The following is a 14,509-nucleotide window of genomic DNA, read 5'->3' as shown; positions in this document are numbered from 1 at the left end:
ATCTTATCAGCAGTACATATTAACATGTAACAAGCCAGAAGAGTTTTGGATGTTAAATACATAGACACAACCGTGACACTGAATACTTATGGTATGATTCTCTGTAATTTGTTCTTCGAATACTAATCAGATTTGTTTGAACAAAAGAAAACATTATTTATTGAAACGAGTGTGTTTCAGTATATACAAAAATCAAATTCAAAAGTACACTGATCTTCTACTTTCTGCGGCAACATTGTCCTTGCCCACATGGAGAATAGTTCGATTGACATGAACACTGGTTACTTTGTGGTGCCTGCTGGCAAGCGACAGTAGCTGGTTGAGCTGCTTGGCAAGAGCTTGAGCATGAAGATTGGCAAGCAGATTGGCACTGTGCGACTGGCTGTTGTTGTTGAACACATTGTTGTTGGCAAGACTGTTCACATTGTGGAGCACATTGCGAGGATTGAGCAACAGAGGCTTGAAGCACAATTTGAACCACTTGTGGAGCTGAAGTTGTGGTTGGATTGTAGATTGGAGCGGCAGTTTGCTGGATGCATGAGTTGTCACAGGCTGGTTGACAAGCTGGAGCACAGTTAGCTTGTTGTTGTTGTTGGTTGTTGTATGGATCGTACATTTGAGTGTTGGAGTTTTGACCGTAAATGACTTGTTGAGTAGCTTGAGCGGTTTGCTGGCAAGCATTTGTGCATTGAGTATTGCAGGAAGAAGCACATTGTTTAGCTGGTTGTTGTTGCTGGACGCAAGATGACTGGCACTGTTGCTGGCAAGCAGGTTGGCATTGAACTTGAGCTTGCTGAATTTCAAGTTGAATATGAATCACTTGTGGAGCCGAAGTAGTGGTGGTTGTAGCATCACAGGCAACATTACATTGCTGTTGGCATTGTGGTTGACATTGGGACACTGGCTGTTGTTGCTGGACACATGTAGATTGACATTGTTGTTGGCACATTGGCTGACATTGAACAACTGGAGCTGGGGTTGTAGTGGTCGTCGCTGGTGGGTTGTACATGGGTGTGCATTGAGACTGGCACTGTTGTTGGCACATTGGTTGGCATTGGGACACGGCTGGAGCAGATTGACATTGTTGTCTGCAACTCTGTTGGCAAGCTGGAGCACATTGAGTAGATTGGACCTGATCGTTTGAAATTGGTATTCACTAAAGTGCTTTAATTAGCAAGTACCTGAACAGTTTGAGTTTGTTGTGGCTGAGCGCAAGAGCAGGATGGTGCTTGTTGTTGAACTGGAGCAGATTGGCACGAGCAAGATTGGGTTTGTTGAACCTGTTGGCAAGAGCACTGACTCTGTTGTGGCTGAGCACACCCACAATGTCTCTTTTCACGAAGAACGCTGCTCTGAAACAATAATGGGAAAACTTGAAAATAAGTTTCAGAAAACTTACAGATGCTACAAGAGCACAAGCGAAGAATACAGCGAGTGTGATGAAGCGCATTTCAGAATATGAAGCGATGCAAGTGATCGGATGAATTTTGCGTTAAACTGTTCTATTATATACTCTAGTACAGTCCGCGTCTAAAAGCCGCGTGCGAATTTCATTCCAATCCCACCCACCCGCAAGTTTTTTACCGCTTCGTTTTCACATGCGCAAACAATTTATCATACATCAGGTAACGAAACGTTCACTGATAAATGAACACTCTAGTTTTACGTAAAAGTTTAAACGATATGAATAAAAATTTTTTAAGGATAAGCATTGAAAGTCTTGCTAGATTAAATCCTTCTAGAATTAGTGAACTCATTTGATATAAAGTGGAATTCAAAAAATATAATTGAAATGACAATTAAATTGAAAATGAGTTCTGAATATGTTATCATACCGCTGAATATTTTAAGTTTTCAAACATTTTGGAAGTGTTCATAAAAATTAAACACGTTCTAGTTGTGACCATTTATTGTAGCTGATAGTTACTTCTGGAACTTTTGTTCTCATTTTAATTGTTTTTTATTTGGATCTGGATAAGATATAACGAAAAGTAATACATAAAAAAATAGAATGGGGGTGAATCGAATAACACGTAAAGTGAGAAAGTCCCGTCAGAGTCCATCTTAAATAAGAAAAGTAACATACAGGAGAGGCGACAGGATAAATGAAATAGAACAAAAGTTAAAAAAACGAGATTTGTTGGTTTATGAGGTTCATAAATTGGACAGCGCTTGTAAAAATGTTATACAAGAGTGTTGAGCGGGCTGTAGCCATGTTGAGAACGCTTAAGCGGTTATTATATAAAAGTGAATAAGCAATTTAAGTGTTTCTATGTGAATCTTCAGATACTTTGTATTGAATGTTGTTCTCCATCGACAACTTTCAATTTCAAAATAAGATTAATTAGTTATTTTCAAGTAACCCTTAGAACCGGTATCTATTTGAACAGAGAAATTTCATTCCAAACAAACTAGTACGCTACAGTTTTTTTTTATTTTTGTTTGATCTTGAGGGAGCATCACTTGCGGAACGCTTTTTACGATAGTATGATAAACTGTTTGCACTTGCAGGAATGAGTTGAACAAAGTTGCGAAATGGGACGAGGAGGAAAATGAATGCATTCGGCAATTGGCATCTAGCTGCGGACTGTACTAGAGTATATAATAGAACAGTTTAACGCAAAATTCATCCGATCACTTGCATCGCTTCATATTCTGAAATGCGCTTCATCACACTCGCTGTATTCTTCGCTTGTGCTCTTGTAGCATCTGTAAGTTTTCTGAAACTTATTTTCAAGTTTTCCCATTATTGTTTCAGAGCAGCGTTCTTCGTGAAAAGAGACATTGTGGGTGTGCTCAGCCACAACAGAGTCAGTGCTCTTGCCAACAGGTTCAACAAACCCAATCTTGCTCGTGCCAATCTGCTCCAGTTCAACAACAAGCACCATCCTGCTCTTGCGCTCAGCCACAACAAACTCAAACTGTTCAGGTACTTGCTAATTAAAGCACTTTAGTGAATACCAATTTCAAACGATCAGGTCCAATCTACTCAATGTGCTCCAGCTTGCCAACAGAGTTGCAGACAACAATGTCAATCTGCTCCAGCCGTGTCCCAATGCCAACCAATGTGCCAACAACAGTGCCAGTCTCAATGCACACCCATGTACAACCCACCAGCGACGACCACTACAACCCCAGCTCCAGTTGTTCAATGTCAGCCAATGTGCCAACAACAATGTCAATCTACATGTGTCCAGCAACAACAGCCAGTGTCCCAATGTCAACCACAATGCCAACAGCAATGTAATGTTGCCTGTGATGCTACAACCACCACTACTTCGGCTCCACAAGTGATTCATATTCAACTTGAAATTCAGCAAGCTCAAGTTCAATGCCAACCTGCTTGCCAGCAACAGTGCCAGTCATCTTGCGTCCAGCAACAACAACCAGCTAAACAATGTGCTTCTTCCTGCAATACTCAATGCACAAATGCTTGCCAGCAAACCGCTCAAGCTACTCAACAAGTCATTTACGGTCAAAACTCCAACACTCAAATGTACGATCCATACAACAACCAACAACAACAACAAGCTAACTGTGCTCCAGCTTGTCAACCAGCCTGTGACAACTCATGCATCCAGCAAACTGCCGCTCCAATCTACAATCCAACCACAACTTCAGCTCCACAAGTGGTTCAAATTGTGCTTCAAGCCTCTGTTGCTCAATCCTCGCAATGTGCTCCACAATGTGAACAGTCTTGCCAACAACAATGTGTTCAACAACAACAGCCAGTCGCACAGTGCCAATCTGCTTGCCAATCTTCATGCTCAAGCTCTTGCCAAGCAGCTCAACCAGCTACTGTCGCTTGCCAGCAGGCACCACAAAGTAACCAGTGTTCATGTCAATCGAACTATTCTCCATGTGGGCAAGGACAATGTTGCCGCAGAAAGTAGAAGATCAGTGTACTTTTGAATTTGATTTTTGTATATACTGAAACACACTCGTTTCAATAAATAATTGCATTTGTCTAGCATCCATCTTTGAAAATCACATCTGTCAATCAATTTTCATTAGCCAAGAGATTCTTAGATATATCAAAATTGATCCTGGCAAAAGTAATATATACATTTTTTTTTGTTATTCTATAATAAATCTCATCCAATTTCGACACACATTCACTATCCAATTTCGAGACACATTCACGTAAAGTTTGTTTTTTAGTACTAATTGATAGTTTATCGTAACATCATGTTAGCAGACTGAAAAAATTAGTGGATCAAAAAACTTTTTGAATGAAATATAAAACTGAAAAAGAAAATGATGTGTGCGTAAGGTTATATCAGAATATCAAAACATTTAGAATCAACATTTCATAATGATATCAGACATGAAAACAATTGTTTCTTATATTCTTCAAACAAGCATCTCCTCTTCACTTTTTAATAATAACAACTTGTCTGCTAGGTACATAATTACATATGCTTTTCTGATATTGCTCTGAATAAATCGCGCTATATATTAAGGGAGGTTAGGTAGCACCCGTTATTCATACGTCGTTATTTTATTCCCAATGGAGAACAGAAATTGCTCTATGCCTGCGCCCGCTTTTTACACGTAGGTATCTTAAAATAGTTACGTAACGTAACTTGTATTTTTTCAGAAGTATGATGCATAATTTTCACATTATCAGCTTTCCACTATATATTGTGACACTAAACGCATTGTTTCGAGAGTCATCTCAAATATTTTCCACATATAAATATTTTATCATCGTTCATATAATAATGTAACAGTTTACCGGGAAACTTGGAATTCTATAAAAATCTTTGAAATTTTAGAAACATAATATCAGAATGTTACGTTTCATTCATGATGCTTCCAATGACATATCTCCCTCATCCAATGTTCCGCAATACTGGATGGCTTGCTGATTTAGGATTCAGTGGAATGTTTATTTTCTATGGATTAGCTCAGTCTGTGATGTGTAAGTAACCGTTTTTAAATGTTGTCCAGAGCACTATTGATATTTGCAGTAACAGTTGGTTCAATTTTGGAAATGTTTTTCTTCCGTTACAACTTGATTTCTGTATACAAAAATGACTTATTCAAAAAACTACTGCGATTCCAAGTTTTGCTGTATCGTTTTTTGATAATAATTCACCCAATAGTTGCAATAACAACAATCAATTACAGTATTGGTGTTGAAGCTAAAGCAACAATGGAACTATGGCTGGTAAGTGCTTCAACAAAGTATTGAATCACAAAAAACTAATTAAGAGTAACCCTAATCTGCCACCAGAAGTAACATGTTATTCCTGCATTATAGCAGTTTTAGATGATTATGTTATGTACATAATAACAGTTATTTATGGAATCCAGGTTATTCTACAACTAACTGTATCATCCTGTGTTTTGTTTTATATTTTGAATTTTGTGAAAACCTGTCAGGGAATGTCAACCGCGACCATCAAGTTACAAAAAATGATGATACTTAGTCTATTCATACAGGTAACATTATTTATATATTTTCACTGCTTTGTATTTTGAATAATCGGTGAAAGTCGGCGCTCTTTGAGCGCAAGCATATACTTAGAGTCTACCACGGGGTTGCACAATAGTTAGAATTTTTGCAACGTGTTTTTTTCAGGGAGGAATTCATGGTTTGCTCATAATGTTACCAACCATATTTCTTATTTATGCGTTGTTTTTCAAATCAGAAATGAATGGTTCGTTAAAAAGCAACATAAACATTTAATTACAATAATTTCTTTTCAGATCTAGCTATTTCGTTGCTTATGTGTGTCGCATATCACGGATTTGTTTCCACTTGTGCAATGATACTTTTCACAAAACCATTGCGCGAGAAGATTTTGCCGTTCAAAATTAGAATACAAACACAGCCGAGTAATTTGAGAGGAGCAAGCCAGGACAGATTTTCAACAAGTCGATTATCGAGCCAAAATCGTTCAAACAATTTAACTTAATGAATGTTAAAAATTTATTATAATTTGTGTTCTAAAAAAAGTTTTATCAGAATTTGGATTATTTAAAAAATGCATATAGCACTACAGTGCTGTAAATATACTTTATCTCTCAGCTATATCTCAGCTATATCTCAGGTATATTTCAGCTATTTCTCAGCTATATCTCAGCTATATCTCAGCTATATCGCTGAGCTCTAGTTGAGCTATATCTGAGATATAGCTGAGATATAACTGAGATATAAAAGTCTACTAGCGCACGTTTCAGCTGTTCATTAAATTTTGATATAATATCCCATTTTTGCCTTTATTTGATTGACTGACAGGAAATAGAAATACATGATTTTGATCCCAATTCTGAAGTTCAGTAAATATTCGAGGTATATGGTGTCTTTTGAAATGTTCCGGGTATGTTGCTAACAAGGGAATTGTTCGAAAACTATTCCTGAATTCGGAATAAAAATATTCTCAACGATAGTAGGAGGTCTGAGATGATCCCTCCAAAATTTCCAGCTGCTAGTCGCCAGCGAGCTCCGAGATATTTCGGTCCAAAGTTTTAGTACGGATTTCAGTTAATTTTGGTCCCTTCACTATTTCTTTACAATGGTGGACACTGTTGTGACGTTTTTGACAAGTTCAAAATGAGTCGGTTGCAGCGTTGAACCTCGTGTTGAAGGCTATGGTTTTTTTCGAATCCGTTGCTTGCCAATAAATTTATATAATTTTTTTGTGGCAAAATTGGCGTTCCAAAACATGTCTGAAAAACATCATTGAAGATTTTTCCAGCTCATGTTAAAGTTGGTAACTTTATAGAAAATTTTATTTTTTCGAAAATTTTCATTTTTAGAGCATCATCATTTTGTTATTGTTCATTGTTTTCAATGCCCAAGTCGTTATTTCTGATGCGTTATCAACATGTTTTACCAAATCAGTGCTTGAAAAACATCTTGTCTTCACAAAAAAGTGATCAACTGAAAAGTTGTAGATTATAACTTTATCTAAAACTTTTTAGTTCAACACTTTTTTTCAAAAAAGTTTAGTTGCCTTACCACTTTGAACTTGTCAACAACGTCACAACAGTGTCCTCCATAGTAAAGCTGAAGGGACCAAAATTAACTGGAATCGGTATTAAAACTTTGGACCGAAATATCTCGGAGCTCCCTGGCGATTAGCAGCTGGAAATTTTGGAGGGATCATCTTAGACCTCCAACTATCGCTTGACACTATTTTTATTCCGAATTGAGGAATAGTTTTCGAACAATTCCCTTGTTAGCAACATACCCGGAACATTTCAAAAGCTTGTTATGAGTAATATATATTTTATAGATTAAACAATAATAATCTAAAATCAATTTTCAGTTGTCGGATTATCAATTATTGAAATGTTCTATTTTCGGTGTAAAGTAGTAGTCACCAATTTCGAAAGCGAATCGTTTTATGAATTTGTCCGTTTTCAAATAATTTGCTTTCGCGCTCTCAATGTGATTCATCCGACTTTAGCAGCAGTGACTATAAACAGAAGCCTCCAACTTCAAGAAAACACTAGAAATGAACTTTGGGAGGTGAGTTAATGACGCTTCAAACGGACATAAAAACTTGAATGTTGTCAGAATTTCCCAACCTTGCCAGCAGAAGTCACCTGTCATTCGGTCATAATTTGCGATTTGAAAGATATTGTTTTGACGGTTGTGTGCTTTATTTACATGATATGGATAACATTAGCATTTTCAATTGCATTGAGTTTGTTATGTTATGTTAATAAATTTATCAACAAAGGGGTAAACATTTCAAGATCCACAATTGGAATGCAACGGATGTTGATTTTGAGTTTATCAATCCAGGTTCACTTTCAAAAGCTTTTTATGAAAAAGCTAGTTACTATTTACGCAATATTTTTCTGTTTCAGATCGGACGGTAAGCTTATTAGTGAATTTAGTTAACAAATAAATGCTTATTTAAAGGTATTGCTGCAGTTCTAATTATGTCTGTAGCTTATCATGGTTTCTTTTCTACCGTTGCAATGATAATTTTTACGAAACCAATTCGAAGAGGAGTTTTGGGCAGCAGAGTATTGAAACATGGCAAGCACAGTATAGCAGTGCATCCTTCTCAATAAAGTGAAATGAGCTTACAAATGTAATTATTTTTAATATTCTATTATATTTAATCTAGACATTTTCCGTTTTTATGCTTACTTAATTTCAAATGCTTTTTTACTCTTGTGCAAGGTGGCCCATTCTTATGGGCCAAGCTGTAAACAAGGGTCATTCTGGATAATTTGGATAAAATTAACAAATAATAATCATTCGGGTACATTTACTACAGGAGTAGCAAAGCACCGCCTTTGATTGTTTGCTACATAGAACAATGCCGAAAAGTAGCTCGTACTTGGTGTAGCTATACACAGCAATTGTGTATTACTTGAAAAGAGACGTAGCATTTCAAACTGACTGAGGTAGTCAATTTTTGTGCAGTCAGTTGGCGCCGTGGTTTTTGGTTTCTCTGATTTTTTAGAGGCGCAGGTCTTTCTGCATTTAACAAACGTTTGTGATGTTGAGACTGACTGCCGTATTTTTAGGCAATATATAGAGTAATTAAATTTGCTCTAAAGGTCAACATTTTTTCAATTTTGTTTACGATTTGCTGGAATATAAAAATGGAGATAAGTAAATCTGATTACATTTTCATTGGAATGGTAACTGTCGGAAATAACTAAAAATTGCGGAACGTGTCAAGTGAAAACACGTCACAAATGTATTTAAATACATGTTTTTATCTACTTGAATAAGGTTGTGACGTAATTTTTCTACACTTTTTAATTTTCCGACACTACTTGAATAACCCCATTAGGAAAAAATGAACTGAAAACAACAATTCAAACCAAACAAGGCAATACGGTGTATACACTCAGAAGCTTTATGGATTCGAAAAACTGTTCTGTTCCAGCTCCATTGTTTTACAGGTAGAAACGAGTTTATTTTGGAAAGATAAATATCTTGCTCTTAAACTAACTGAGGTACGCACGCAAATTTTGAAAAAAAAAACTTAATTTCGTTCATTTCTGAATGTTTTAAATCAAAATTTCAACTTTTAGGATTTTACGGAACTATCCCTATTTGAAAATGAGATTGGAATTTGTATATTTTCTTTTTACTAAGTTTAAACTTTCAAGGCGTTTCCAGAACGAAGCCTACAGGTACGTGGAAAAACAATATAATTCTGAAGTTTCAAAAGCATTCAAATATTACAATTTTACGCCAGAAATAGCAAGCAAAATCGAGTTGTTGGAAAAAAAAACGAAATAATTAAGAAAATTATATTTGGAAAATTTGCGTTCTTAAAATACACATGTACCTTAACAAATTTAGAACGATGATGCATTCACCGCACATTATAAGTATGCCAGTTTATGCTGCTACCTTGTTGGTGTTGTTCAAGGAAAATTCAGTGCTGCTTGCAAAGTACAAATTATTTCTCATTGCGCACATTTTCATGTAATAAGTGTAAATTAAATATATTGATGTATTTTCAAATTTCAGAAATATTATTTCCGAGTTTTATGTGTCGTTTCTGATGTTGCCAACTACTGATTTTCGGGAATTTTTCAGTTTTATGTTTTGGTGCAACTAGTCATGGGTATTCAAATAATGTTTCCGAAACTTTGTTAATGAAAATGGTTTTCAGCAGTTGGCGTATCAATAAATGAAATGGTTTTTTATCGTTTCAAAGGGGCAGTCTTCAGTTTCAAAAAATGCATATGCTTTAGAATCTTGTCTTTGAAAACATATTTGTTTCGAGCTGTGTGCTGCGTACCATCAGTGCTGGGGGTAGTGACCATAAAGCAAAGTTTGGCGTTTCAAGAAGAAACCAGAAATACTTTATTCATAGTAATAACATTTCAAATATTACAATAACTGCTGAAACTTGTTCAGAATTATCCAAAATTGCCAATCGAGGTCACTTGTTATTCTGTAATAATCTTTGCACTAAACGATGCCACTCTATGGATGTTAAGCTTGACTTTTGAAGTTGCTATTGTATTAGCAGTTTCAATAGGTATTAGTTGCTTATTTTTGATTGTTATATTTATGAAGAAGGACGTCATAATTTCTCGGTCAACTATGGAAATGGAGAATATATTCATTATTAGCCTAACTATTCAGGTTTCTTTTTTGAAAACTAACTGATCAAATTTACTATTTCAGGCACGCATACATTTTATTATGATTTTAATACCGAGCTGTTTTCAAGTGTACGTATTATTCTTCTCATTTGATCATGATGGTAGGCTTTTGAGTTTTTATTCAAATTTATAATAAGGTTTTTCAAGTTATTGGTAAACTGTTAATTCTGTCGGTGACCTATCATGGCTTTTTCTCGACATTAGCAATGGTAATTTTCACAAGACCGATTCGAGTTAGAATATTTCGTTGCAAAATTTGCCCTTCGAATAAAAAAACTTGTGTTGTTAAACCGTCCCACCTTATTATGCATACAGGTTCGATTTATTAGATGATTAGGTTTAATGTTTCCGTTTGTACTATTGCATTATGAGAATGAATTAGTACTTTTTCAAATCAACCGTTTTGCAAAAGTATTTTTTGGCATTGAAACAACGTTTTATCTTTTTGTAAGCGATCACATAATAAATAAAACTGAACCCTCAATAGTTTTAGATTTTTTCAAAATTTAAACTGTGATGTATTTTCACAACAAAAGTCACTACATTGAAATTGTTTAACAAAACTTTAATGCTGAAAAAATGCCAGCTGAAAATTCTATTTTTTATGCTTGTGTTCATTTTTCCTGCTCGTTTCAGAATGTCTGCTTTCCCCATTTAACATCCTGTTTTTTCTTTTTTTGTAGAAGAATGACTTCCCACTGAATGGCAATATGGGTTCCTTTTTTTGTTGTTATTTTTTACTATTATTCCATCTTAGAATGTTTATTATTATTGATGTAGCTAAAAAAAAAAAGATTCAAGAATCAATTCGCGGGTGACTCCACTACCCAGTTAAGCTATAAAAAAATAGAGGTCCACCGGACTCGAACTCGTGACCTCTAGATCGCAAGCGGCAGCCACAACCCACTGAGCTATCATTGCAAAAAGGGGGTAAAAAATAGGGAAAAACTGGGGGAAAAAAAAATTGAATTTTTTACCCCACTTGGATTGGGAAGGAAGGGGTAAAAAAGGGTGAAAAAGGAAAACAATTCACTTGGATAACCCCATAACCCCATTATACTATTTCATAGGCTTTGTTTCAGTATAAGTATACACAAAACAAAATTTGCCATGAGTTCCTGAGTGCTACTCAAAAAAACATTATCGCTCGAAAATTCATGTGATTTGTAATTCATCATCATTCAAGCGTGCACAGAGTTGTTGCATTGTAGCAACTTCCCTGAACATTTTTTGTATAAAAAATGCTTATCAATAACATCGACATTTTAGTAATATTTAGAGTTACTGACCACGATGACCACTGATTCAATTTTATAGTAACGGCTGTAAAAAATAGTTACGTTTTAGTGATTAGGCTTTAAACAATGAAAATACGAGCAACTGTGACTTTCACAATGTGTATTTCTAACAAGCAATTAGTTTCATTCAAGAAACTTATCATCAGTTCACATTTAGAAGCTAATTATGAATTCTACCTGATTGCACCTGATCCATCTCAACCTCATCCATATTCTCTATTCAGTCGGCTCTCCTCTTCATTTCCTTTTCAATAATGCCCTAATGACACGCACACTTGACGTCCCACCACCGTCTGCTTCTGGGTGGTAAGGGTGGGTGCTACATAATTGGCTTCACACTGCGTCGCGCATTCCATTTCCCTCTTATTTTGCTTGCAGCCCTCGGACAGTGATTAGCGACGCGGTAACTCAATCTTCCAATGTCCCAAACATTTGGTCGGTCTCTCCTTTTTCTATTCTCTGACGATTTTTCACTAAGAGAGAACATTTCTGAATTTGATTCCAGATATAGTGTGCAGGTGTGATGGTGGGCGTGTCTCAGCTTAGAATGTTTAGATTAGTTTCGAGTAACTAATTTTTGTAAACCTTAGCTTTGTCACTGTACATTATTTTGCAAAATTGATAATTCCTACTGCAACTGTATCACACTTCCTCTAAAAGTGAAATTCGCATTATTAAGGGTGGAGTAGCGCCCGTGGTGAAATTGCTTTAAAACATGCCTAAAACTCATATAAAATTTAGAAAATTTTTAAGATTTTTTTACTATGATGCTTGGTCATTGTGGTACCATAAGCATGTTTTAAATCAATTTTCCCACTGGCGCTACTCCACCTTTAAACTTGAGCTCTAAACATAGACAGGCAGAGCGAACTTTCAAAAACTGAGTATATTAATTTTATCCATTTGTATCCATGTATAGTAGACCTTTCACGTTCAAGAAATTTTTTATACCTTTGCTCAAATTGAAATTTTAGGTATATATTTCTATTCTTGAGTTTGAATTTTACGCTTGTGCTTCGAAATACACTATTTCTTGACCTAAAATTCGAAAAAAAAAACTTTGAAACTTAATGTGTGATCTCGTGACAAACACCTATCAAATTTCAATGAGACATCAACCAAAAAAACGGAATTTCTGTTTACAATTTTAGGGGAATCAAAGTTTCAATGAGGCTTTCACTAACGAGTACCAGAACCTCAAGAGCCGCACTTCTGCTCCTCTTCCTCCCCCGCAACAACTAATCCCTGTTGAAGAAACAACACAACGAATAAGAAGAAAGAAGTCAGCCAGTACATTTTAGTGTTTAGAGCCCACCCAGTTAGACTCGAGAACATCTTCAACGGACCTATTAGCCGACCCAAATCTTAAGCCATTTGTCAAAACCACGCTCGTCGTAGTGGGCGGCGTTGCCACCCATCCCTCCGTTTTCTTCTGCCCAACCAATTTATGCAAATTTCTCAATGTTTCGAAACCAGTTAAGAAAATTCTAATGTTTAGAAACTCAGGGTCATTGAACAATTTTTTCAAACGTTGATGCTCATAATGCCCAAAAAAAAATATTCAAACAATGTTTGATAATCAGCAAATTTATTTAAAATGTTTTTAGTAGAGTTCATATTAGGGACGATTGTCAACCTCAATTTTCAAAGATTATTCTAGCAAATATCAACTTGAAAAATATCCGTTTGAAATTTGCGTATAAGTAATTCTGGTCCAAAATTATGTAACAAATACATTTTCCCCGGTATAACATTTAGAGGGCTTGCGACTCAGACACTTTTTTTTTTCAAGAAATACATTTCAGCTTACTAATTAACTTTGCTTCGTATTTTCATTCTCAACAGTTTCCTATCCGGTTTTATGAATGTCTTAAAGAACACTTTTCAAAATAGTGGTCCCGAAGAAAGTAAAAAACTACATACATTAGCACTATTGAAATCCCTCACAGTTGAAAAATCTTTTTCAAAATTCTTAACCCTACAAAAAATATGTTTTTCTTGCTATTATTATATTCTTCTTTATGGTGTATTCCCGTATTTTTCTTTTTATTCATACTCGCCAAATAGTCTTCTAAACATTAAATTAATCCCCTTTGGTTTCTCTGGTTCTTACTCTCTCTCACTTATTCACTAGTCATCTTTCTTCCTTTTATGTTTACAATAGTATGAACACAATAGCCTCCGGAGCTCGTTCTGGTGTTAGAAATAGACTAAGAAAGACTCATGTTCAAAAATGTGTTGTGTGCTCTTTTCAAAATTGTTCAATACTTTTCAACGCAATCTATGCCGCTCACAACTTCTATTTCGTTCCATGCCTGCACGCGCTAATCCTTTACTTTGTGAACAACGGAACTTTTTCGGAGTCCGAAGTGCACTATCTTTCTTTAAAATTGGCTCCTATTTGTGCAATTTTATAGCTAGACATTACATTACAATTTTCCTTCGCTATTTCCGGTGTACTTCTTGACATTTCATGCTAGTTTTTCGAAGACCTTTTTTTGGGATAAAAAAGTGAATATACTTTTCCGGTTGCTATTTGTCAACTTCCTTTTGGCATAGGTTTTGAATTAATTCTTTCTTTATCTTCAAAAAAAGTTGAAATAAAAGATTTACCAATTTGCATTCAATTCTCTAATGAGCACACACCCTTTTTCTGTGGCGCCAAGGAAAATTCCATTGAGATTTTTAATTAGCGGGGAGGAAATGAGTGGCGAAGAATGAGAGAGAGAAAAAAATCGAATGCAGTTAATCGTTCATTTTGTTCAAATGCTTTTTATGTTCCTCATTTCAAAAAGTATTTTGTTTTGGTAAAATGTACACAGTTGGAAAACTTTCATTTTCTGTTGTGTTACTGATTGTGTTATTGCTTCCAATTAGTTTATAATAAATGTTTTGGTAATATGCTTTTTGAACTTTTCAAAAATGTTGTTTCATTCATTTTAAACCAATTTTTCGATTTTTTTCTAAAGGTTTGTGGTTTTTTGTTGTTAGTCAGAATGTGGCATTTTGCTTGTGACTCATAACTTTGCTTTGTGGACTTTTTATGAGCTTAATTTTTGAAATGTTTTTTCAGACTGAGCGTTGATTACTCCTATGGAACTTTGTTT

General features: G+C 35.4%; 3 protein-coding genes, 5 non-coding genes and 2 pseudogenes across 10 annotated transcripts; 6 read left to right on the top strand and 4 right to left on the bottom strand.

Annotated features, from left to right (window-relative positions):
• Positions 1–152: 152 nt before the first annotated feature.
• R09F10.16 lies at positions 153–507 on the top strand. The gene has a single exon (NR_071662.1). It is a non-coding gene; the product is annotated as an Unclassified non-coding RNA R09F10.16 (non-coding RNA).
• abu-9 (Activated in Blocked Unfolded protein response) lies at positions 218–1,450 on the bottom strand (the record flags this gene model as incomplete). Its single annotated transcript, NM_077006.5, has 3 exons — positions 218–1,132; positions 1,182–1,352; positions 1,400–1,450. The coding sequence occupies 3 exons, from the start codon at positions 1,448–1,450 to the stop codon at positions 218–220; spliced, it is 1,137 nt and encodes a 378-aa protein (NP_509407.1).
• A 1,121-nt stretch (positions 1,451–2,571) lies between these two features.
• On the top strand, positions 2,572–3,967 carry pqn-57 (Prion-like-(Q/N-rich)-domain-bearing protein). The gene is made up of 3 exons (NM_001381039.2): positions 2,572–2,711; positions 2,759–2,929; positions 2,979–3,967. The coding sequence occupies exons 1-3, from the start codon at positions 2,661–2,663 to the stop codon at positions 3,891–3,893; spliced, it is 1,137 nt and encodes a 378-aa protein (NP_001367763.1). The 5' UTR covers positions 2,572–2,660; the 3' UTR covers positions 3,894–3,967.
• On the bottom strand, positions 2,769–2,920 carry R09F10.18. Its single transcript, NR_071661.1, has one exon. It is a non-coding gene; the product is annotated as an Unclassified non-coding RNA R09F10.18 (non-coding RNA).
• Positions 3,288–3,969, bottom strand: R09F10.17. The gene has a single exon (NR_071660.1). It is a non-coding gene; the product is annotated as an Unclassified non-coding RNA R09F10.17 (non-coding RNA).
• A 541-nt stretch (positions 3,970–4,510) lies between these two features.
• On the top strand, positions 4,511–5,924 carry srh-11 (Serpentine Receptor, class H; the record flags this gene model as incomplete). Its single annotated transcript, NM_077004.1, has 7 exons — positions 4,511–4,554; positions 4,601–4,726; positions 4,779–4,924; positions 4,974–5,173; positions 5,218–5,448; positions 5,588–5,666; positions 5,716–5,924. The coding sequence occupies 7 exons, from the start codon at positions 4,511–4,513 to the stop codon at positions 5,922–5,924; spliced, it is 1,035 nt and encodes a 344-aa protein (NP_509405.1).
• A 1,358-nt stretch (positions 5,925–7,282) lies between these two features.
• srh-12 lies at positions 7,283–8,037 on the top strand (annotated as a pseudogene). The gene is made up of 4 exons: positions 7,283–7,483; positions 7,532–7,762; positions 7,828–7,835; positions 7,883–8,037. Coding segments are annotated over exons 1-4 (595 nt in total).
• Positions 8,038–9,293: 1,256 nt separating this feature from the next.
• srh-13 lies at positions 9,294–10,433 on the top strand (annotated as a pseudogene). The gene is made up of 6 exons: positions 9,294–9,415; positions 9,461–9,558; positions 9,606–9,808; positions 9,854–10,084; positions 10,127–10,205; positions 10,252–10,433. Coding segments are annotated over exons 1-6 (915 nt in total).
• Positions 10,434–11,641: 1,208 nt separating this feature from the next.
• Positions 11,642–11,852, bottom strand: R09F10.14. Its single transcript, NR_071658.1, has one exon. It is a non-coding gene; the product is annotated as an Unclassified non-coding RNA R09F10.14 (non-coding RNA).
• On the top strand, positions 11,716–11,852 carry R09F10.13. The gene has a single exon (NR_071659.1). It is a non-coding gene; the product is annotated as an Unclassified non-coding RNA R09F10.13 (non-coding RNA).
• Positions 11,853–14,509: the final 2,657 nt, after the last annotated feature.

The sequence above is a fragment of the Caenorhabditis elegans genome, chromosome X (assembly GCF_000002985.6).
Source record: "Caenorhabditis elegans chromosome X".
Lineage (NCBI taxonomy): Eukaryota > Metazoa > Nematoda > Chromadorea > Rhabditida > Rhabditidae > Caenorhabditis > Caenorhabditis elegans.
This window is presented reverse-complemented; position numbering and strand designations above follow the sequence as displayed.